A 25317-nucleotide genomic window follows, 5' to 3' on the forward strand; every position below is an offset into this window, starting at 1 on the left:
ATGAAGCGATACAACCCCGTTGTGAAAGGCCCTATGTGGGGTGGGTCCCAGACCACTATCAATAGATATTACAGCTGCTTGCCACCCCGGGTGACGGATGAGAATGCTCAACAAGAATCACCCGGGGCTCAAGGCAGCGACGTTACTGGTTTTGACGCTGACCTACGCCGGAGTATGGAAACCCCTCGGCCCAAGGCTTGCGACTGTTGTATATCCCCTATTAAGGGCGATAGCAGCGGGAGTGAAGACTCTTGTAATGACAGCGCGTCTGAGGGCTTTGAATTTGTGGATTTGGACAGCTTGGGAGATCCGGTAGTTCTGCCGGTCACCCCATCTATGAAGACCTTGGTTTTCAGGAGGATACGAATCCCGAGAAGGATGTTGTGCCGCCGTCGGGTACACCAGTCGAAGATGCCGGGTTTTCGGAGGACATTAGCGACTCTCAGGGTTTCAGAGCGGCCGCTGAGGGATGCGCCAACGGCATAACCGCTGTTAAAAAAGCAGTAGAACATCCTAAAACACCAGTCTATGAAGACATGGATCTTCGGGAGCAGACGGCTGCTGAGAAAGTTGTTCTGCAACAACCTGGCACAAGCGTCGAAGATGATGGGGCTTCGCAGGACATTAGCGACTCTCAAGATTTCAGAGCGAGCGCAGAGAGCTGTGAAAATGCGGAGGTTAGTAAGAAAACTGTTATGCATCGTCTGGTACGTCGTGTTGTATTTTATTTCTCCAGCTAAACTAATGATCCGTCAATCTTTCTTCTTTTACCCCCTAGGGCGGAACCCCAAAAAGAACTAAGGTCGGCGAGTCTCCTACAAAAACAGACAGCGTGAATTTTTACTGTCTATGTTGTGCAAACCAGGCTGAAAGTTCCACAAGTCAAGGTGCTGATGCTCCTGAGAAGCGGGTCGTTGTCTCTAAGAGAGACGTTGTTGTAAAAGAAGTTATTGCAATAACTTACGACGATTTGAAGTCTGTTAAAGGTTTTGTAGTGGCAGTGGTGCAAACGTGTGTCAAACATGACTATTACGATCTTTGTTACGGACATAAGGCTGATGATCCTCAGCAGGACGCGCACGATTGTCTGCTCGATGCATGCAGAGACAGGGTAACCCGTTATATATGTAGTGCGTTAGACCCTCACCGGATGTATAAACTGCTGAGGGTAGTTTACGGGTTGTCAGATGAAAAGAAATATGTTCACCCTTCTATGGTTAAGATCATCACGGCGACACTCGAGGAAGCCCAACACGACCCCCACCCCGATTTAAAACTGCTGTGTATGCGGGCGGTGTGCACGGTTAAGGATAGAAAGATGATAGAAAGACTCATAGAAAGATGGGTGTGTAAGCTGTATAAAAAAAATATAAGAATAAGGCCTATGGCTCCTCGAAAACTATTTTAAATAAATAATGTAGCACCTAAAGGATCCTGATAGCGTGTTTTTAGAATGAATGAAGTGGTAGAATGTTACACATTGAGGTGCCTATGGTTTAAGCATTTCTTATAACGTTTACTATGAAAAATGTAAAATACCTTCTGTTTATGATTTGTTAAGATTCACAATTTTTTTAATAAAATGTCCTTACACAGAACAAGTGTCATTCATTGGCTGGGGTGTAGCTGTTGATATCATGCCGGGGGAGCTGTTAAGAAAACTTTATTACGATACTGGTGGGGTGGGCGGCTTGGGAAGCGCCGAAGCTCTGTATAGAAGGGCTGTAGTTGAAAACAAGCATGTGACAAGAGCCAACGTCAAGACGTGGCTTTCAGGAGAAGAGGCGTATTCCCTCCATAAACCAGCCAGAAGGCATTTTAAGAGACGCCCTACAATCGTTAATGCACAATTAGATTATCAGTGGCAGGCTGATATCATAAGCCTTCAAGATATAGCAAAACAGAACAACGGCGCCCAGTATATATTAACAGTCATAGACGTATTGTCCAAGTACGCCTACGCAGAAGCGTTACACGATAAAAGTGGTACGAGTGTCACGGCCGCTTTTAAAGACATCTTCGCTAGGGGCCGAATTCCTCAAAAACAACAAACAGACGCCGGCAAAGAATTCTTAAACAAGACATTTCAGAAATTATTAAACCACCATGGTGTTCAACATTTTGTGACACACACGGAGGTAAAAGCGGCTGTTGTAGAACGGTTTAACAGAACTTTAAAGTCTAAGATGTGGAGGTACTTTACGGCCAACAACACCTACAGATACGTGGATGTTCTTAAGGCTTTTTTAGATGTATATAATGCCAGTTATCACCGGACCATCAAAACAGCCCCCGCAGAGGTGACTCCTAGTAATGTTTTAACTGTATGGAGAACAGTGTACGGACGCAATTTTGCTGCAAAGGTCAAGAAGCCAATTTTTAAAAAAGGAGAGCACGTCAGGATTTCAGAATTGAAAGGCTTCTTCACGAAGGGCTACCAGCAGACATTTAGCGACAAGATATTTATAGTGGAAAGTGTGGAGCTCAAAGAGGGCCTGTATATTTACAGGTTAAAGGACTACGCTGGGGAAGAGGTATCGGGTATCTTCTACAAGGAAGAGCTACAAGCGGTACCTGATGATCCGAACCGTGTGTATAGGGTTGAAAAGGTTCTGAAAAGGCGGGGTAGAGGGGCTAACAGTCAGGCGTATGTCAAATGGAGGGGCTGGCCTGAGAAATTTAACAGTTGGGTGTTGGCCAGCTCACTGAAGGGCGTGTGAGCTAAGGCCCTGTTACAAGCAGCGGAGAAGATGGAGACGAAACCCTTTTATATCACCTTGCCATCCAACTCTTCAAAGGGCATGTTCCCCGACAACCAGATTTCTAACTACATTGTGAAATTGGCAAAGCCGGTGGACCTGAAAGGGGATTGGGAGGTGGCCCTAACAGAAATACAATACCCTAGAACCTGGAATACATTGACATCGAGCGAAGCAAAGTTTTTCATAAAGCGTGAGGACAATGTGAACATGCACGCCGGCATCCCGTTTGGCTACTACCCATCAGTTGCAAGTGTTGTCGACACCATCAACAAATCCATAGCCGCCCTCGAAGGATATGCGAATATTCAGCTGACGCTCGATCACGTCAGAAGGAAGGTGTTTCTTAAAGCCCCGACTCGAGGCACGTCGTTTAACTGCTCCGGTAAATTAAAAAGGATTTTAGGCACAGTGATGAATGCGGCTTCGAAAGGCCTGGCGGAACAGGATCTATCTTGTCCTGATATTAACGGTGGGTTCTATACGCTCTATGTATATAGCGATATAGTAGAGGCCCAGAGGATCGGCGATAGCTACTCGCCGCTGTTAAGATGGGTCCAGGTACAAGGTGAAAATAATGGGATGGTCAATATCCAGTTTCATAAACCCGACTACGTCGCAGTTTCTAAAAATCATTTTGACACTATTTCAATTATGATCTACGATGATCAGTCTGAGCCGGTGGGGTTTAAATACGGGAAAGTTATTGTCAAGCTTCATTTAAGACCGAGACGCGACAGCGGCTATTAAGCAGGCATCATGGTGGTCGTGAAAACATACGGTGACCCTTCTATGTACCGGGACTATTACAGAAACCAAGCCGGCTATGGAGGGCCTCCGTACTTTCAAGGATCCCCTGTTATGTATGGGGCTGGTTTAGGGGGATTCTTCAGGAGTCTGTTTAGAAGAGCGATGCCGGTCCTGAGAAGAGGCTATGAAATTGCAAAACCGCATATTAAGACGGCCGCTACGAGCATTGCCTGGGATGTGGTCGGTTCTGTTACATCGGCAGTTGCAGAGTGCATGAACAAGCAGCCGCAAGAAGGATCGGGGCTGGTGTACGCCCCGCGTGCGCGTGTTAAAAGGAAGCGGCGTGCTTCGAGCCGCAAGGGCCCACCGGCCCCCTTTAAAAAAAGAAGGAGCTCTTCAAAACGTCCTCAGAAAAGAAGAGCTCCAAGACGGAAGAGAGCTGTGAAGAAGAAGAGAGCCGCCTCTAAAGTGAATATTTTTTAGAAAAGCCTCGTAAACTAAACCATGGCCTTTGTACATTGCGCATCTGGCGAGTGCGCCAAATCAGAGTTAGACCTGTTCACTCTAAAACCGACGCAGACAAGCATTGAAAACAGCTTCCTCATGGAGGTATCGCCTTTAGCCGCATTGACGCCTCTGGCCCCTATAGAGTTTTATGTGTCGGGGTCCACGGATATGTATTTGGATCTCAACAACACGCTGCTGCATCTTGTGTGTAAAATAACTAAAGCGGATGGGTCCGACATCGCAGCAGCCGCTAAAGTGGCAACGATCGCTTACCCCATAGCTACAATATTTAATCAGGTGGACATCACCCTGGGTGATCCGCTCATCACGCAGAACGATAACATGTACGCCTACAGAGCGTACCTCAAGAGTATTCTAAACTACAGCAGCGACGCCCTTGACACACAGCTTTCAACGGGTCTCTTCTACAGGGATACACACGCCCAGTTTGAAATCACGGCTCTGGACGGCGCCAATAAGGGTTTTGTAAAAAGAGCGGGGCTGGCAGCAAGCAGTCGTTACTTTGACCTTCTGGGCCGCATACATTCAGACCTATTCTTCCAAGATAAACTGCTCATCAACGGAATTGATCTTAAGATCAAGCTCACCCACAACAAGGACGCATTCTGCCTCATCAACGGGGATGCGGAACAGTACAAACTGGACATACTGTCAGCGAGTCTGTTTGTAAAGAGAGTGAAAGTATCCCCGAGCGTCAGGCTAGCGCACGACGACGCTTTACAAATATCAAACGCCAAGTACGCTGTGGAAAGAGTAGCTCTGAAGGTATTCAGCATCCCAGCAGGTACCCGCTTAACACAACAGCAGAACCTGTTTCTTGGGCAACTACCCAAACTCATCATTATCGGTTTTGTGGACAATACAGCCTTTAGCGGTACCTATGCCTCAAACCCCTTCAATTTTAAACACTACGGCATCAACTACGCAGCGTTGGTCCACGAGGGCAATGTGATTCCCGCAAAACCCTACACCCCCAGTTTTGGTGGTCAAAAACGGAAATCTAAAAGCTGAAATACGATTCAGTAATCCTCTACCTACGAATGTGAACATGGTCGTATTCTCGGTATTCGACAGCATCATCCAGATCAACCACGCCAGACAGATTTTGTTTGACTATCTTTAATACATAGGCAAAATGGACACTGTGCAGATCCAGGACGTCTTAAGCAGGCATAAACACGCTAGGAAATACTTTTTAGGTGTTTTCCCTAGCGACGGGTTACCGTCTGAAATAGGGGTAGAAAGACCCCGCACCCTAGTCTTTAACACTGATCCTCACTACAAGGGTGGAACACATTGGGCGGCATTGTTTATAGAGAATGATCAGGTTATAGTGTTTGACAGCACAGCAGAGTTCCCAGAACATCGTCTATATACACAACCCATATTCAAGTTTGTAAAAAAAGTTGCAAAGAGGATGGTTTATAATAAGGTACGGATACAGGATACTACAGCCATGACATGCGGGGAACACTGTATTTATTTTATCAGTAAAATGTCAGAGGGTGTTTCGTTTAGAAATTTCTTAAATTTATATTCGAGGGACCTTGTTAACAATGACAGTATAGTTGTGAAATATGTAAAAGAAAACACACGGGTATCGGTCAGACCTGTGAAAACCGAATATGTTGCTTGTCAAAATTGTAAGAGTTTATAACTTCTGTTTTTAATGATGAACGTCTAAAAATAAAAGACAATATTTTTTAAAATCGGTCATTCAGTCTCTATATTTTTATTGCTTATACATGCATCATAATTCAAAAGTTTTTAAAAATAGGAGCGGGAGCCGGTCTGAAAAGTTATAAAAGCGTTTATTACAAACAGCCCTGTAGGTTGAACATTACAATGACAAACTCTGGCGAATAAACATAGGCAGAAAACATCAGACACGCTTATACACACAAGCTGTACATTTTTAGTTAAAAACCATTAAGACTGAATCCAAGTATGGGTTTTGGACAAATGTCTTTTTCGCCGTGCAGACGGCACCATGGGGGTACTCCATGATGGGGATAACAGCGGAGCGTCCGAGCCTGCAGGCGAGGGAGGAAGGGGTGTCTTTAAATGTTCAAGCAGCCGTCTGTGCTCGTTATTGCCCACCAGCGTGGATGGAATGTTGAGTTCAGCAGCGGCTCGTAGAAACTGCTCCCAGCCGCGTGGGGTATTTTGAGGCGTCAGGATTCTGGGGTGTGTGAGACCTTTGACTAGATCATACATGTGCGAACCTGCAATCGGTTGGCCCCTGTAGAGGAATTCTCCGCGATCATTCCAGGATGTTAGGTCTTTAGAAGCGGCTAGTGTACTCATCAACATTTGCGCAGCCCCTCGATGCCTTTGACTTATATTTCGCAAGAGGTCATCTACAAAGGTATCTGAGGGTGGCTCAGAGTCCGGCGGTTCTTGTAGGGGTTGAGGAGCACTCGTAGGGGCTGCTGGCTGCTCAGAGTCCGGGGTGTGTAGAGTTAGCGTGTTTTTCTCAGTATTCCACTGTTTGTAGTAGCTTAAAAAGTTTTTAAGACTGTTGGTGTAAAGATTGGCCTTGTCGTAGGGGTTTAGATCCGTCCGATTCAATATAGCCTTAATTTCAGCATCCAACCGAGAAGTCTCATTTCTGCGTATATCCCATACATTGTCAGCGGAAGAGCCCAGCTGTTCCATTTGTTGTTTAGGAACAAAATACATTTTTGTGGCGTGCTCCATCAGCGTGTCGGGAGGAGGCTTGTGATTACAGGTATAGCTATACGCAGCAAAGCGCCTATAAACCCCCCAGACTGTTTCACCAGCTTCTTCTTGGTACTGAGTGAGGCCCTTTTATTAAGGAGCTTCTTGATAAGACCCTTCTTCTTCTTCAGAACCTGTAATTGCCCCCGTGATATAGGAACGTTGCCTTTTATGGTATTTAGGGCTATTTCTGCAATGGCAGACACTAAGTCATCAGAAGCAGCGCACAGGATGGCCTTTCTGTGTTGGGGACTGGCTGTAACCAACATTTTCAGGAGAGCGAAATTACGGCGTAGATGGTCCGACATGGTCAACACCTTGTATTTTAAAGTCCTGGTTGTAAATGTCTCTAAAAGTCATCAAACCCTCTTTTTATAGGACCTGTTCTTGACCCTTGGCGTGTAAACTACGGGTAGCTCTGGGGGAAAAATATCAGCCCTCAATCTATAGTCTTCTAGAGTTTCATTTTTTAAGTCTACCAGTAGGTAACCGTGGGGCTTTGCTGTAGCGTCATTAAAGGCTTCCATGAAGAAGTGGGTGTTTCCGGGGTACATCTGTTTAGCTATGACGGCTATTTGTTGTTTGTCACTGGGTTTTTTAAATAAAACAAGATACGAAGCGTTGCGAGCTATAGATCTGCTGTTCTTACCCTTGTAAAACCAGTTCTGCACAATATAACAGATGCTGAGATTGCGATGATGTGAATATTGAGTAAACGCTCGCTCTAACTCCGGATGATCGCCCCCTTCACGCATAAGGTCGTCGACAATTATCATGTTAACCTTGGTCGGTGGCAGTAACTCATCATCGTTGAGATTATCCGGTATACCCTCTATAAATCGGATATGGGGGAAACTGCGGGCCAGGGCTGCATAAAGCGGCTGCCAGCAAGAATAAAGCCACACAATGTTATTAGGGGTCTGGGATAGAACAGATGCAGAGTTTTCTAAGAGCTTTTTTATAAAGTAGCTCTTACCGCAGTTTGAGGGCCCTGCTAACACGCAGGAGAATGGATGTTGTAATCGGGTGTCCATGTTAGGGGCTGGTTTGTCTCTCTAATGGGGTCTAATAGCCGTACGGCAGTGTTTTATAGCCGGTGGTCAGGACCCTTTTATCAAAAACAACACGTAAGGTTTTATGTAGGGGCTGTGTTGTAATTTCCCACTTCTTTTTGGATCTGACTATGCACGGCTGGTTCACAACTATGGTTTTAGCATTTTCGCAATTGTCTGATGCCGCGTATTCGTGGATCCTCCCGAGCCTGTAACCTTTCTCTAAGGCAGCTTCGACCTCGATGCTGCACCATGCCCCTGCGAGCATCCTTTGTTCTTCGGTGTGCCCGCAATAACCATCCTCTTTAAACACAGCACATGTTCTACAGAGGGGGAACATCAGTTTACCATCGACTCTGTATGGTAACACAGGAAAGTAAAGCTGTGTTGGAGGATAGATTTCACATTTGACTAGCCCAAAGTATTCGGATATGGGCTTAAAATCTCTATAGATGATGGTTGGGTGTCCTAAGGGGTATACCTTCATCTTGTTCACAAACGGGTACAGACTGGTGAAATCGTAGTAGTGTATTTTCTCACCATCACCCGCTGCCCTGTACAATTGTATGGCATTTGTACGACCGCCGAATAAGGCGTCGCGAGGTTCCAGGGGTTCGGGTAAAGCACGAGTCTGTATGAAAGAACAGAGCTCGGTGTCGGTTGCTAGCATCTCTAACCATTCATGCTCCCAAATAGCCCTCATAGCATAGCCACATTTTTCAACGTACTGGGCCTTCAACAGGGTACGTCTGTGTAAGTGTTCAAATTTGGCACCCAACAATTTGTTAAACTCGTGCGGCTTGTAACATTGAGGGCAGCCGTGGTAAAACAGCCGTTGTATTCGAAGGCCGTCGGCACTCCCTTAATTTCAGCGTACCCGTCCAGGTAGTAGGGACCCACACGTCGTTCACCGCCCTGTAAGGCGTGTTGAATCTGTATGCCTTCCTTCTCAGAGACGTACATGAGCCATCGGATAGAGGGTGTTGAATAGCGTTTCTGTTTGCCGTTATAGAGATCTGGAGGGACTAGAGCGATACTTTCTGGTTTTAAAAACATGTGTTTGTAAATAGACATACACATGGAGGCCAGTGTGATGTTTTGAAAAGGGTCTATGTATTCGATCTCCTTTGACGCCTGCTCCTTCTTAGATTTCAAGGCCTTGCTTTTCTTTACCGTTTTAGGCTTCTTGGATTTCATAGCTCTGACCGGCGTTGGTCTTTGAGACTTCTTTGGTTTTAACAGCTTGACTTTCTTAGTCATCTCCACCACAACATCTCTGAAGAGGTTGCACGCTTGTCGCAGGATCATTACATCCGCCTGGCAATAAGCTTTCAACTCTGTTATAAAATGAAACTCCTTTTCACGGTTTTCAGAGTACCATTGTTGAAAGTTTTCCTTCTCGGCAGGCATCATGTATTCAACCCCGTAACTGTCAGGAGGGGGCATGGGACCCACATAATCCTGGTTAGCCCAGGTATTAAAAAAGTGTGGAAAATAACCTTTACACCCAGGGAATCCAAAGGCTTTTGGAAGCTTGCTCAGTTTCATGGGTAGAAAATTCAAGGTGTCTGTAAATCTTATTTGCAACTGTGTGGCTGTTAACATCATCAGCTTGGAACCCTGAGTGATGAGGTCTACTTGTACCTTTTCACGAATCATATTTTGCAAAATAAAGAATGAGTCGTAGGCTTTTGAATTGTGGGCCAGCATGGTGTAGCCTTTGAATTCTGTTTGAATGAAGGTGTTAAGGAAATCACCAACGCACGTTCTACCTTCAAACTCCCAGCTGTCGTCGGAAGTTAGATGGTGGGAGTAAATATAGTTAGGCTGGTGTACTCCCGTCTCCTGCGTGCACTCTATATCAAACACGATGTATGCTTCGGTCTTGGTCTGGGGTCTGGCTTTAACCAAGTAGCACTGGTGGTTGGTACCAGCATCAAAAGACACGCGACACCTGCGGCATTTCATACCCCTGCATTTGTGATCATCAGGCACATACCTGCCACACTCAAAACAATCCATTTTAGGGCTGCATCTAGCAGCTTTCCTATGGATGTTCAAACAGTCTTGAGAGCGACAAAACATCTTACATGTGCGACACCTCACCTTCAGGACCGCGTCTTCGACGCAACCATCCCTCTGGCACATCTTACAATGCATTTCACACTGATGACGTTCCGTGTTGCTGTAAATGTGGTCGCAATGTGTACACACGTATCGGGCTCCCAGAAAACCTTTAAGGTTCAAGATGCCGTAAAAGTGGTTATCATGGTGAAGGACATATACAGTCTTGTGCCCCACACGGGCCCCGGTTGTAAAATACTTCCAAGAGCCGTTGTGATAAAGAACTTTCACGGTCACCGAGAAATAGTTTTCAAATAGATTGATGTCACCAAAACCGAATAGCAGGTCTGGAGGTATTTCAAGAACCTGATGGGCTTCAGACGCTCTAGCCAGGATGACCGCGTCGGTGGTGTCGCGCCCCATCAACAACCCAACGATGCTGGCAGCAAGACAAGTGTTGGTTGCATTATTGTTAAAGTCGAGCAGCCAGCGCTGCTTCTTACCTATTATCTGGCTGTATAGCACGCTCTTTAAAGGGAGGGAAACGCCCCCCTCACGACCCCGTACAATGAGGGCTATGACTCTGAAAGTGCCAAAGGCGACTAGTTCAGCATTGCTCTGTAAAAGCCGCGACAGGTTTTCTAAAAAGTCTACGGCGTCAAACACATCTCGCGCTGCCCTTCTGGTGAACAGCGGACTATCAAAACCCTGCCCCTGGAAACGTAGCTGGAAAAAATCATTGGGCCCCACATCGCGTAACAACCTTTCAATGAGCGCTTGCACCGCCTGATGTATAGCAAAAACCCCTTGTTCGGTGGACGTTATTAGGTGTAGGTTAGCAAACCTAAACTCCTCGTAGTGCTCGGTGGCCCTAAATCTCTCCTCATTACGCCTGTAGCTTCTAACGCTCTCTAAAAAGACAATCTCTGAATCCTCATCTTGAGGGGTTTGACTTTCTGGGGAGCTTGTTGCGGTATCATTTTGAGGGTCCTGGTTTAGTAGGGGGGCTTGTTGTCTTTTAAAGCGTCTTGTAGCACATATTCTGGCTTTCTTTAGCTTCCTGATTAAAAACCGGCGTTGTTTAGCGCTATTGGCCCACTTTTGTTTTTTATGGGGCTCTGCTTTTCTAGGGGCCAGACCCATGCCCATCTGTGCAGTATGTACAGCACCTATGTGTGGAGTGTTCCTTGAGGCCTCTGTTATAGGTTCATGCAAAGACGCCTCTAAGGGTTCCGGTTGGGGTTGTGTTGGTGTTCTAACATCAAAACCCTTCAACCTGCCGTCCCTGGGGCTGTCCTCTCCCGAACCTGTGTTCTGGTGTATGGCCGGTATCGCGGTATATGACACGGACTTGGCTTTTGAAACAGCATGCCTCTGTTTGCTGTGTTCTATGCACTTTTTATGCCCACGTAAGCATAGGAAACGAAGGGATTTTGTTAGAACGGTTTGTACCTTACGGGTGTATTTTGAGGTGTGTATTTTACTAACACCGGGGGCCTGTCGTTTCTTTAGGAGCTGTCGTCGTCCTAGTCACGGTTGTATAGTCCCTATGTCTGATCCTGCTTCCTGACAAGTTTGAAGGATTACTATTTTACAGAGGTCAACCCTTTGCAATATCTTCTGCTGTGCCGCAGCCATGGATATGTCACAGCTACCCCCCAAGCCCCATTTTAAGGTTGCGGTGACCGCTTGGCGCTTTAGTTTTCTGACAGCCAATTGTATATCCTTTACATACGCATCTAGTACCGGCTTTGGATTTATAGAGTCATATTTTGGAGGGTTTGGGGTGAATACATGTGTTGTGTGTGTAGCAACCTCTAAAGCGCCAGGGGCCTCTCTAGTGTCTTCAAAACCCCCACCATTCTGTAACTGCGGGCCTGGGGGGATCATGAAAACAGGGTCCCAGTGCGAACACCCCGGGGCATCTGGGGACGGGATCATACTAAATACCCCCTCCATACTCTGATTGGACCATTCGCCCTCCCCGGTACTAGCAGCAGTGTATATTGCAGGGGATGTCGCTGGGCTGGTTGGGTCGTAAACTCCCAGAGGTGGTATAGGGGACATAAGAAGGGGTGCGTTTAATTGACTGTCGCAATAATCAAGGGTGCCACAAGCTAAGGCCCTATTGTGCAAAACCCCATTGCTGGTGTTAGAAGAGCCCTCGTACGCTGCTTCTGATGTTCCCTCAAGGCTGTCTACCGTTCCACCTCCTGGGCTACCCTTTTCAGACACTTTGTCCTTAAAAACGGATGGGGCGACTATCATAGTTTTTAGGTTTTGGTCTCAGGGACACGCCTCTGTATGACTCTTTAGTTTGTTTGAAATTCCCGAAGGTTTCATAGGCGGATCAGGGGTCTGAGGTATAACAGGTGTGCTTAAGGGGACCTCAGGTGTTTCTACTTCTGCCGCATCTAACCTCTGCTTATTCTTAAGATATTTTCTTGAAAGCCTGCTGACTTTAGGGGCTTGTGGTTGTAACAGAGTTTCCGCAACAGGCGTCGCTGTCGATGGGTCCTTAGAGAGCCCCGTGGTAGTGGGCTCGCTCCCTTGCTTAACAACATTTTTTAAAGATAGATCTACAGGAGACGTCGGGGTTTCAGAAGCCACAGGTTTCTTGCTGAGGTCTAAGGGACCTTGTTGGGACATATAACCACCCTTCTTCTTGAGGTTTATGGGCCCTGTATGGGGTACGGGTTTCAGCTGCTTTTTGTTAAGGGCAGGCCTGGTTGTGATGAGCTTCCCCTTTGAGGCCTTGAGATGTTTCTGCTCCGCTGAGGGTTTTTTACACACGCCTGGCTTTACAGCGGCTGGGGTTGTGAGCACTACTCCACGGTTGACACCCACCTCTGGTAAAATAGGCAGTCCTGTAAAAGGGTTCAACAGTTTGGTGGTGGGCTTGATTTGACATTTCTGAGATGTATCTGTAGGCTGGTGTATATGGCGGTAATAAGAACAGAGTTTATCCTGGCGAACACGCCTACTCACACCTTTCGCCGTAGGCCCCTTGTTCAGAACGATCTTTGTGATGTCCGCCAACGGCTTCGTAGCTCTCTTAGCCTTATGAGTATCAGCTCCGCTGTTCTTTTGAGCTGCTCCTAGAAATGTAAAATAAAAAATATATATATATATTAGAAACACGCATGAATCTTGTACAAGATGCTTACACTACCATCCGCAGGACCCCTGGTACTCTAAGTCTGAGACCCCTTGATTTTGAGGGACCGCCTCAGGACCCTGGTTACCTGTCTGAGACCCCTTGATTTTGAGAGACCGCCGCAGGACTCTGGTACTCTGTCTGAGACCCCATGGTTTTGAGAGAATAAAACTCAGAGAGTTCTTTTTTTTTGTTTCACACCCTTTTGTAAAAACACACCTTTTAGAGGACTTTTCCCAGATCCTTTCTTTTTCACGGGTCCATCTTTAGATGCTGTAGCTTTCCTTTTCACAGTTGTTTCTTTTGGGCGTTGGGGCGACTCTTGCACAATCACGATGTCCTGGCTCGGCTCAGGGGGCCCTGTAAAGAAAAAAATAATCACATTTGTAGTATAAGCCAGACCGTAGCAGACCCCTCTGAGGAGCGTTCCTATAGGTCACACTTGGTTTTTTAGGGGGGGGGGTGGGGTACTAGGCCCTTCTCCCGGGTCTTAAACCTCTGAAAACCACCGCCCTTTTGATTTACCTGTAGGAAGGGGATTAGCCTGTGCACTCAGCGACGTGTCTTGAGCCACGGTTAGGCGCTGTAGTTCGTCAAGATACCTCTGTAGTTTGGGAGTCATACCTATAAAAAGTATACACATGCGGGAACACATTAGGAAAGCAGGGCTTCTAAGATACAGGGGTGTGCAGTAACTCGGAAGTAAGAATCTCTAAAAGCATACACCTGTCTCTATGGTTTGCATTTGCGAGTCTGTGAGGATTAATTCCGCCAGGTCAGAGTCTGTGAGGGTTAATACCGGCAGGTCCGAGTCTGTGAGGGTTAATACAGGCAGGTCTTGTGGCTAGTGGTAAATATATAAAATGCAAAAAGGGGATGCTTTAAAACACACCTCATAAACATGACGTTACAGTTACATACCTCATAGAAAACACATATCACACCTTGAAAATCAACACATGAGTATTAGCGCTTACTTGTGGGTGGCGGCATAAAATAAACAACCAACGACTTAGGCGTGTATATAATATTGAAATAAAAAACAACCAATTGAAACACCCTGCACTGGCCTTCAAAACTGACTAGGAAATTCACGGCTATAAAAGTGCCTTACTAAGGGTTCTACCACTTATGACATTATTATCCTTCTACATGTGCTCGGGACTCTGTTGTAACATGCACACGTTATTTTTTCACATGTAACATTGTGTTTGCTACCTCTTACATTCTGGTATCTATAGATACTTGCACAAGTGCCACTATTCCTAGTGCACCATAACGTGAGCACCATGTTGCATTGTATTGCGTGCTACCCCATTTATTGCAGTATTATCCCGACTACTTAAAGGTCAGCCAGCGCTCTAGCGACGCTGTGAGTGGAAGACTACTTAAAGGTCAGCTCTGTTAGTTCGCGCTGTGGAGAAGAGTGTTGCCGGTGGCAGAGGCGAGCTCTACCCACTTAGCGCTTAACTGCTGTCACTCACACTGCTCGCGCTGTTATTATAGCGATTTTGTTTTAATGTAGCGATTAAGGCTATTTTAAAAACGTTCAATGTATTGTTTACCTGATTGTACCTGTATCACTGCACCACACTTTCAGGCTGTTTGTTTCCGCCCACTCCAGCCCCGGTCCGCCGCGTCCAATCATGGGCGTTTGATGCGGAGGGTGAGGAGGAGCCTTGCACTTCCGGGCTCAGGGATCACAGGTCAGCGCTCTAGCGACCCCTCCCTACGCTATAAATGTGCTTTGGTCAGCGACCGCGCAGCGGACGCGTGCAGCGGGCGCGCCGGAAGCGTGCCGAAGTCGAGCCAAAGTCAAGCCCGTCTGCGCCCGTCCGCGGCCGGACGGGGCGCGGGGCCATAAACCCTGGCTCACCTACATCCACCATCATAAGGTATGGCAGACAAGACCTGTTGGATATCCAGCCCAATACTCCCCTATGCTGCAAACATTCAATGAAAGTTCTATCGCTAAAGAACTGTACTACATGCACATTTGCCCCAGACAACAATGTCATTATAAACAGTGCGATAAACACAATAAAAGCAGCCCTGCTTAATTGCAGATCTCTTCGAAAACACCGTACAGAAATTTTTCACCTACTCGAAGATGACAATATTAATATTCTGTTTCTTACGGAAACATGGCTGGACGAATACTCAGACCCCGACATCATTCAGGCCCTACCCCCTGGTTACTCCCTCTCCATACTGGATAGGAAGGATGGCAGAGGCGGGGGTATTGCCATTGCCATCAAAGCTCCTCTAGAATGCACCCTCTCTCCTATCTCGGTTGATCATAGTGAAGCTGGCTCTTTTACCATCACTACTGGACCGAACCACTCTCTTTCAGGTATCCTCGTGTACCGTCCCCCTGGAAGGCTCTATGATTTTACTTCTACTCTCATGGAAGCCTTAACCCATCTAGCACTTAGAAAAACACGTGTATTAGCGGTAGGTGACCTAAATGTCCATTTTGACGACCCCCTCGATAAGGAGGCGATAGACATCAAATCCGAGTTACTCTCCCTTCAACTAGAGTTAAAAAATAACGATCCGACACACCAACAAGGACATTTATTGGACCCTGTATTTGGGAACTGGAAGGGAGTTCAGATCTTATCTCCCCAGCCAGTACCCTGGTCTGATCATTTCATTATCCCTATACAAATCCAACTCGATGGAACTGAGCATCACAAACTAAACTCACAGCGATATAAGAGCAGGAAATGGAAACATTTCTCTATAGACTCTTTCACTAAAATCGTCCACAACGCGGGGCCTCCTAGAGGATCCGATTGTGAAACAGCATATGAACACCTACAAGAATGCATAACGAAAGCTCTGGACAGCACTGCTCCTGTTCGCACTGTAACTAACGCCACGAGGACAAAAAAAACTGCCCTGTGGTTCAGTCAGGAGCTCCAGCGAGCCAAAACTGCTTGTAAAAAGCTCGAAAGAGAATGGCGTCACAACTTCTGCCCTGAAATCAAAGCCCGCTATAAAGCTGCACAAAAAGAATATAATAAAAAGATACGCATATCCAAGGCATCTCACTATAATAACCGGATCCTGGAAGCTGAAAACTCCTCGAAGGAGCTCTTCCAGATTTATAAGGAAATCTCAATAATTGACTCCAATTCCACTCCCCATTTATTTATTTTATTTATTTATTTAATGGTTTTGTAAAGCGCATAGTAACTCCGAAGAGCATCCCAGCGCTGATCTGCTTCTCCAGGGGTTTTGGCCAACTAATGGGATTATATTTGCGGGAAAAGGAAGGTCTTTAAGGTCTTTCTGAACTGAAGATAGTTCAGTTCAGTCCTAAGTTTCCGGGGTAGCTGGTTCCATCTCTTCGCCGTGTGAACCGAGAAACGACGGCCACCGGTCTTAGCTTTTCTCACTCTAGGGACTACAATGAGATTTTCAGAATTAGACCGGAGATCCCTCTCTGCTTTGTATGGAATTAAAAGTTCTCTCAGAAGGGGGGGACCGTTATTGTTGAATGTTTTGTGGGCCAGACAGAGGGCTTTGAACAAGACCCTTTCTCTGACTGGGAGCCAGTGGAGAGAGTTGAGGGCTGGCCTGGCGGAAGATCTTCCAGGTGTGCCCGTAAGTAGGCGGGCTGCGGCATTTTGGACTTTCTGCAGTGAATTCAGGGTGGCTTCAGGAGCTCCCAAGTATATAGCGTTGCAGTGGTCTAATCTTGCCAGGATTAGACCCTGGATGAGGAGCCTCCTTGCGGTCTTTGGGAGCAAGGGAAAGATCTTCCTGCAGGCTCTAAGTAGTCCAAAGCATATTCCAGCAGTTCTCTTGGCCTGAGTTCTGAAACTCATGTCCTTCTCAATCCACACACCCAGGCTCTTGACTTCTTCCTTAGGTGTGGGAGGTTCCCCAAGGCACCTGGGCCAGAGGTGAGGTGGTAGGGAGGGCCCATTGTGGCCCATCAGGAGGATCTCAGTCTTGGACCCGTTCAATTTTAATGAGGAGAGGTTCATCCATCGGTGGACTTCAGAGAGGCAGCTGTGGAGGTCGGATGGGGCGTGGTGAGGGTGGGAGAGGGTAACTACCAGCTGAGTGTCGTCGGCGTAGTTGATGACTGACACGCCGTACGAACTGACCCTCTTCTCCAGTGGGGCCATGTACACGTTGAAAAGTGTAGGGCTCAAGGATGAGCCCTGTGGCACTCCACACCGGAGGGGGATGATGGATGAACAGCTGTCGTTTTCCCGCACCTGGAAGGAGCGTCCAGTCAAAAAGGATTCTAGCCATTTCAGGGCCAGACCCTTTAGTCCGATCTTTCCCAGTCGGTGGATTAGGGTGGAATGGTCTACAGTGTCGAAGGCCGCACTGAGGTCTAGGAGGATCACTGCCACTGATCCTCCCGTATCCAGAATGCTTCTGGCCCTCTCCACTGCTGTCAGGAGGGCGATGTCGGTGCCCTGCCCTGGACGAAACCCTGTCTGGGAGGCCGCTAAGAGGTTGTTGCTTTCTAAGTAAAGCGATAGTTGTTTATTTACCAACTTCTCAGCGATCTTGCTGTTTCCAGGGAGAAGGGATATGGGCCTGTAGTTGGCGAGGTCCTGCGGGTCTAACGAGGGTTTTTTCAGCAGACCTTTGACTGCTGCCGCTTTCCAGCTGGGGGGGACAATACCCTCTGAGAAGGAGGAATTGATCAGGGCCGTGAGGGGGGGGATGATGGTATTTGACACTTTTTTTAGGAAGCGGAGGGGGGCAGGATCAAGGGGAGAGCCACTTTTAATTGCGGCCAGCATAGCTCCTACTTCTTCCGTTGTTACGGGCCCGAAGGTGTCCAGGGAGGGTTGGAGAGCTGGTGGCAGTGGAGGGTTGGCGGTAGTGATGGTAGGATCCGGCTGTGTGGGGTCCTGTTCGGGGGGAGGAATGGTTAGGAGGATGTTTTGAATCTTCTCATCGAAGAAAGTGGCTAATTTTTGGCATTTGGTTTCCGCTGCTTTGGGGTCGAGGGGTTTAAGTGGGGGGTCAGGGGCGTGGAGTAGTTCTTTTAGAACTGAGTAAGTTTCATGTGCCGAACAGACCGCGTTTTTAATTCTGTCCTCGTAGAAACTAGCTTTGATGCAACGGAGCTCTTTTTTATAGGATTTTACCGCAGTGCGGAATGCTTCTTTCCGTTCCTCGGTTTTTTCCTTTCTCCAGTTACGCTCATGTCTTTTGCACGCTTTACGTAGCAGATTGAGTTCCGGGGTATACCAGGGTGAGGGGTTAACTCTCTTGATGTGTCTAAGAGAGTGGGTTTTGGGCAGGATGGCGTCCAGTGATTGAGTGATCCAGGTACTGAATTTCTTATCCCCTTCTAAGGTGTTATTGGGGGGATGAGGAACGTTTTCTCGGAGTTTGGCTGCCCAGACATCTGGTTCCAATTTTTGCCATTGTCTGGAGTACGTTCTAATTTTTGGGAGTGGCGGGGGCACAGTAATAATGTCCCATACTAGGGGAACCAAGAAATGGTCCGTCCAGGGAAGGGGGATATGGTCAAGGGATCTGAGGTTGGGGATGTTGGAAAGAATAGGGTCGAGCAGTTGCCCTTTTTCGTGGGTGGCCTGTGGGTTTTTTAGATCTAGGCCCATTGAGGTAAGATCCTGGAGTAGTTCATTGGCCAGTTTGTCGTCTGGGTCCAGGAAATGTACATTGAGGTCTCCTAATAAAGACTCAGTGGAAATTTGCAACAAAATTGCTAAATATTTCTCTGGCAAAATCACAAACATATATGCGAATTTCTCTAGTAATATAAAACCGGGTACTGACTTTACAGAGAGGGAAGATCTTGTACGTACACAAGCTTGCCTATGTGTTTTTTCCGTTCCTCCCCCCGAAATACTGGTAAAAACTTGCAAAAGCATCAAATCCGGTTCTCCACGAGATCCTGCTCCACCTAAAATTTTAGCTGCCAGCCTTTCGGTCTTAGAGCCCCACTTCAGACATATGCTCCAAACTTCTTTTTCCACTGCTTGCTTACCTGCAGAATGGAAGAAAGCCATAGTGCTCCCCATAAAAAAAACCCCAACATGAGTCAGGACATATTGGAGAACCTACGCCCGATTTCCCTGCTACCCTATCTAGCAAAACAAGCTGAGAAAGTAGCCAATGTCCAACTTATGGCCCATCTTGAAGCCCATAATGCCTTTCATACATCGCAGTCGGGCTTCAGATCGAGCTTCTCCACAGAGACAGCACTTCTGAGAGCAACTGAAACTCTGCGGGAAGGAGCTGATGAGGGCAAGACCATGGCTCTCATCATGCTGGACCTCAGCGCCGCGTTTGACACTGTAGCACACTCCATCTTGCTACAGTGTCTAAACGGAGCGGGGGTCACCAAAGAGGCTCTGGGATGGCTGAAGGCCTTCCTTACCAACAGGAGTTTTCAGGTCCAGAGAGGGACCTTCCTCTCGGACAGCATGACATTAGAACAGGGGGTACCTCAGGGCTTTGCCCTGAGTCCCACCCTGTTCAACCTGTACATGGCACCGTTGGCAGAGGTGGTCCAATCGTTCGGCGTAGAGCTTGTCTCTTACGCCGACGATACGCAACTCCTGATCTCCCTGTCTCAAGCCCCCTCCTCCGAGGCCGACAATTTTAAATCCTGCATGTGCAAGCTTGCAGCTTGGATGACCGAACACTGCCTCAAATTAAATGGCACAAAAACTGAGGTACTCATAATAGGAGGGAAAGACACAAAATGGACTAAAGACTGGTGGCCAACCTGTCTGGGACCCTTACCTACTCCCAGTCAGGAAGCTAAGAACTTGGGTGTCTGGATAGACAACAAGCTCTCCTATGACAGCCATGTCAAAAAAACAGTAGGTAAGTGCTTTGGAGTCATGAAAACCCTTAATCGCACCCTGGACCTGCTTCCTTTGCCTTCCCTAGCTACCCTCCACTGGCTGCCTGTCGGGAATAGGATACTATTCAAGGCACTCCTCTGCTGCCACAGGATTATTCATCACAAAGCCCCCTCCTATATGTCCGATCTAGCCTTACCGTACGAGCCCAACAGATCCCTTTGTTCCAAGGGAACAGGTCTGCTTAAAACTTCGCTCCCTAAAAAAGCGAGAATGGGAGGCAGGTCCTTCCGCACGCTTGCAGCTAAGAAATGGAATACCCTCCCCATGAACATCAGACAAGAAAAAAATGAGGCCTCCTTCAGAAAATTGTTGAAGACCTATCTATTCACTCTCTAGCTGCCTGTTTTTCTGTCTCCTCCATCCCAAAACTCTCTCTCCACAGCGCGGGGACACGCCGGGAGGCGTCACCAGGCGCTTTACAAACCCCTTTAATAATAATAATAATAATAATACATGTACTTTGTACGCTGCTTGTAACCTGCACACATATAACTTTTTTTCCCTTCTGTAATACCCCACAGGTGGCGAGGTTTTGTATTTTGTTTGCTCACGATTGTCACTATTACTTCATTCCGTGTAACGTTTGCTTTTGTATTTTTGCGCACTTGTAATGTTCTCATGCACCCTTTTTGTTCCTTTTGTGAAGCGCTCTGACACCTTCGGGTAAAGTCGGCGCTATATAAAATGCCCGGGAGTAAAGTTAAGGAATCCCCACACATTTCCCCTCCGGGACTGTTTTGGTAGGGCCCTCCCCCTCCAGTGACAGCATCGGGACTCCCCTGATGTCACTGGAGGGGGTGGGCCCTACCACAGCCGTCCCGGCGGGGAAAACACCATGAAGCCGCCATCGTGGGAACCTCGAAACCGCCGCTATCCGCCCCAACCCCCAGAGCAGCACAGGACATACGCTCGCTCTGGGGGGCTTCAATATTTAAAAATTGTTTTTTTTTAAAACGAAGGCCTTGCGCCCAAACACACGCCCACAACCGTCGCACAGGACCCCGGAGCCCTCATGGAACACATCGGGCTCCGCGGGTTTGAATTAATATTGTTTTTAAAACAAAGGCCTTGCGCCCCAGCAGTCCCCCACAGCCGTCGCACAGGACCCGGAGGGGAAAACACCATACCGCCGACACCGCCATCGGGAGCCTCGTGGGAGGCTCGAAACCAGCGCTATCCGCCCCAACCCCCAGAGCTGCACCTTCCTCAAGCGTGCTCTGGGGGCTTCAATATTTAAAAAATTGAATTTTTTTTTTTTAATAAAACGAAGGCCATGCGCCCAGCAGCCCCCACAGCCGCCGAGCAGGACCCGGAGCCCTCATGGAACACCGCGGGCTCCGGGGCTTCAATTTTTAAAAACGCTGCCACACCTCCAAACTCGGGCACAAGAGCCCGTCAACACAGACGTGCAGACCCACCGGAGCTCCGCATGGAGCACAGGGGCTCCGGTGGGGTTTCAATTTAAAAAGGGGCCTAGAGCCCAAGCGCACCACCCCTGGAGTCCCAACACCCCGCCACTCAGACCCTGGAGCCAGCATGGAGCACCGCGGACTCCGGGACTTATTTATTTATTTATTATTATTTATGTGGGGCATCGCACCCACAGGTGCCGGCGGAGCCCCCCAACCCTGCTGCACAACCCCCCGGAGCTCCGCACGGAGCACAGCGGACTCCGGGGCCTTCAATTTTTTTAAAAAAAATGTTGCCACACCTGCTGCACAGACCCACCGGAGCTCCGCATGGAGCACAGGGACTCCGGTGGGGTTTCAATTTAAAAACTGGGGCCTAGAGCCCTCCAACCAACCTCAACACCCCGGAGCCCCAGGCATGGAGCACCACGAGGCTCCGGGGTTTCATAATCGTTTAAAACTCTGCCACACATGGGACACTGCAGCCCCGCCAACCGACCTCAAACCACGGTGCAACGCATGGAGCCCAGTGAGCTCCTGGGGCATTTATTTTATTTTTTTTAAAACGGGGGCCTCACGCCCCACCACGGCCCCCAGAGGGCCACACTGCCTCAGGGGTCAAGGCGGACCCACCACCACGTCGCAAGCCCCCGGAGCCATGCGTGGAGCCCTGCGGGCTCTGGGGAGCATTATTTTTTTTTTTTAAACGGGTGGCCTCAAGCTCCAACACCTGCCATGGTGCTCAGGAGCCACCGGCAATGCCACACACCAACACCTTGGCTGCTCTGTGAAACCCGACGCCTTCCCCACGCCTGTGCAGAGCCCCAGTCCCTGATGGTGAGTATCAACATGTGGTATTTAATTTAATTGTAAAAACAGTGTTTGTATTTGTATGGCATTAATATCACACGTGAGGAAGGCTTCTATACAGTGTTAAAGACGTTAGCTATTCTAGGTATTCACTCTTAATTACCCACCTAAAACACACCACACTGTGTTTAAAAATAAAAGGACGCATTGTTCACCTTAAACATTCTACCAACCCTCATTTAACATTACTTAAAACAGCGTAAACACCAACATACATAGCGTTAAACACCTCATAAAAAATACAACACTGATCACATTAAATACAACCCGTCTTTGCACCGTCAACATTACCCTTAAACAACATAGCCCCCCTAACCCATACTTAATTGCAACACTTTGAGCACCTTCCTATACAGTTCTAAAACCCTTTAAAAATACAACTCTGTTCACTTAAATACATTCCCCACCAATACATAAAATATCCCTTAAGCACCCACCACTAATCCGGCCCTTATTTATTTACCTCCCGTAAGTTGTCGCGTGCAGCGTTGATCTGTGACAAGTCGCTCTGCGCCATTGGTGCCTTTCATCTTCAGGAGTGATGTGTCTGTGCAGCAGGACAGTCCACGCACACACTTTGTAAATGTAATGTAAATGTATTGGCATTTATATAGCGCACTACTTACCCGTAGGGTCCCAAGGCGCTTCGACCGCTGCGAAACCCTTCCTGGTTTCCCTGAGAGATGGTCCCTTAATGGGTATCTCCAGGGTGAGACCAGGCATCCCCGGCGGTCTGGTGGGGCCGTTAGTGAAGATAAGGCAAGCTAATGCCCAGAGTTGCCGAGTGTGATCGCTGATCAGAGTGGGCACCGAGGCGAGAGAATTATCGAGTCCGCTGACCCTGGTCCAGAAACCTGCCACGCCGGGAATCGAACCCTGGTCCCGGGCCGTCCTCTGCTCTCGGGTCTGCCGCCTCTAACCAGTGAGCCACACTACTTCACTTTGTTCCTGTTCCGAGGTGCTTTGAAGGGCTGCTTCTGAGGGACCCCTGAAGTATACTTTTTTATACATGTACGGATCTGCTAATTGGAGGGCCGGCCCCCCTTTACTGATAGGGTGTGCTTAGAAACATGTAGTACGGTTCATTAAGGGTAATAGAACATTGTAGTGCTGATCATTATTGGTAACCGTTTTCTGACCATTGGCTTGATTTGCTAGCTGACGTTTTAAACTTTGACAACTGTTAATTAAACCTCTGGCCTGCTGCAGGATGAGCTCAGACAGAAGTTTTAGGGGTCTGCCATACTGATTGGAAGGGCGCCATCCATTCCGGCTGAGATTGTTTAGAATGTTTTCCGGCCATCGCCTTCTTTTTGTTAAGTGGTATCTTGTCCTGTTGACCGATGTTAATTAAAACTGCTCATTGGGTACTTAAACCGCCGGCCTGAGGCCTGAATTTTGGGGCTGGGCTCAGAATGAAGCTTTTAGGGAAATGTTGTATGACATGTGAGTATCATTATTGCGGCCATTTCTGACCAGTGCATTGTTTTTTGCTCAAGACACACTTCGCCACTTGACATTTGATAATTAAACCCACAGGCCTGGCCGTCTAATCACCTATGTTAAGGACTCGTGCTCCTGGGACAAGAGGGCCTGCTGTTTTATAAACAAGCCTATACAAATTAAGGCTCGGGCTAAGCTTGGGACTTGCTGATTAGTTTTCCTGTTCTCAATGCAATGGTAGATGGCCTTTTGCTCAGGTGCTTTCATGCTGTGACTTTTGTTCCTAGGGTTTACTTTGTGGTTTGTGAGCCTAATGGGTCGTCTTCTGGCCCCAGCTACGGACAGGCCGCATTTCAAATTGGAACATGCTTCTAAAGAAAGACCCTTTTAAAAAACACTCTGCACCGTAAACCATTGTTAGACATCTTTGATGCCCCTGGTCCGGGAATTAGGGTATGCTTGCGTAGACACCAACTGGCACAGCCCTGCAGCTCGTGTTTTTTAAACCGGCCCTTACATTTCTCTCTTACATGAATACACCATAAATGACCTGCTAAGCAAGCCAGGCTTCACCATGCGCTCGGCGCTCACACGTGGACACAAAACCCAGGGCCGCACCCTTTGTATTTCCAGGGGACTTGAGGCATGTCACATTTAAGGACAAGCATCTTTTTTCCGGTCATGCATGCAACTTTTTCCGGACAAACCACACACTTTTTCCTGCTGCACCCTTTGTATTTCCAGGGGACTTGAGGCATGTCGCATTTAAGGACACGCACATTTTTCCGGTCAACCATGTCACTTTTTCCGGACAAACCACACACTTTTTCCTGCCACACTGAGGGGTGCGGGGGCCCTGGGGGGGCAGCTGTCACTTTTCCGGTCATGAACCTGACCAACTCCTGAGGCGGAAGCCGGGAGATCACCTGCCCATTTTTAAAAATTGTTATTTCTGTGTCACATGCTAAATTGAATTGCTTATTTTAAAACTTCACTCACCCTGCTGGCACCTCCACAGTGTGATAAAAACCGCCGAAACAGCGAGCTCCTCGCTGCAACAAAACGCCCCAAAACAATCCGATTCAGCCGCCATTGACGGCGAGGAACGAGGCCACGCCTACCCTTAGGCCACGCCCACTCGCCCAACGAAAAACAGTATAAATACGCTGCTCACGGCGCTACAACTCAGAACCTGACTAACTCCTGAGGCGGAAGCCGGGAGATCACCTGCCCATTTTTAAAAATTGTTATTTCTGTGTCACATGCTAAATTGAATTGCTTATTTTAAAACTTCACTCACCCTGCTGGCACCTCCACAGTGTGATAAAAACCGCCGAAACAGCGAGCTCCTCGCTGCAACAAAACGCCCCAAAACAATCCGATTCAGCCGCCATTGACGGCGAGGAACGAGGCCACGCCTACCCTTAGGCCACGCCCACTCGCCCAACGAAAAACAGTATAAATACGCTGCTCACGGCGCTACAACTCAGAACCTGACTAACTCCTGAGGCGGAAGCCGGGAGATCACCTGCCCATTTTTAAAAATTGTTATTTCTGTGTCACATGCTAAATTGAATTGCTTATTTTAAAACTTCACTCACCCTGCTGGCACCTCCACAGTGTGATAAAAACCGCCGAAACAGCGAGCTCCTCGCTGCAACAAAACGCCCCAAAACAATCCGA

General features: G+C 47.8%; 1 protein-coding gene across 1 annotated transcript; it reads left to right on the forward strand.

Annotated features, from left to right (window-relative positions):
- Positions 1–1408, forward strand: LOC147709843 (uncharacterized). Its single transcript, XM_086926114.1, has 3 exons — positions 1–312; positions 357–677; positions 779–1408. The coding sequence occupies exons 1-3, from the start codon at positions 1–3 to the stop codon at positions 1406–1408; spliced, it is 1263 nt and encodes a 420-aa protein (XP_086782240.1).
- The last annotated feature ends 23909 nt before the right edge of the window (positions 1409–25317 follow it).

Source organism: Lissotriton vulgaris, chromosome 6 (assembly GCF_964263255.1).
Source record: "Lissotriton vulgaris chromosome 6, aLisVul1.2, whole genome shotgun sequence".
Taxonomy (NCBI): Eukaryota; Metazoa; Chordata; class Amphibia; order Caudata; family Salamandridae; genus Lissotriton; species Lissotriton vulgaris.

Coding starts and splice junctions, on each gene's coding strand:
- LOC147709843 (XM_086926114.1), top strand. CDS start 1: ATGAAGCGATACAACCCCGTTGTGAAAGGCCCTATGTGGGGTGGGTCC. Junction 313..356: donor TGGACAGCTTGGGAGATCCG/GTAGTTCTGCCG, acceptor CTTGGTTTTCAG/GAGGATACGAATCCCGAGAA. Junction 678..778: donor AGAGCTGTGAAAATGCGGAG/GTTAGTAAGAAA, acceptor TTTACCCCCTAG/GGCGGAACCCCAAAAAGAAC.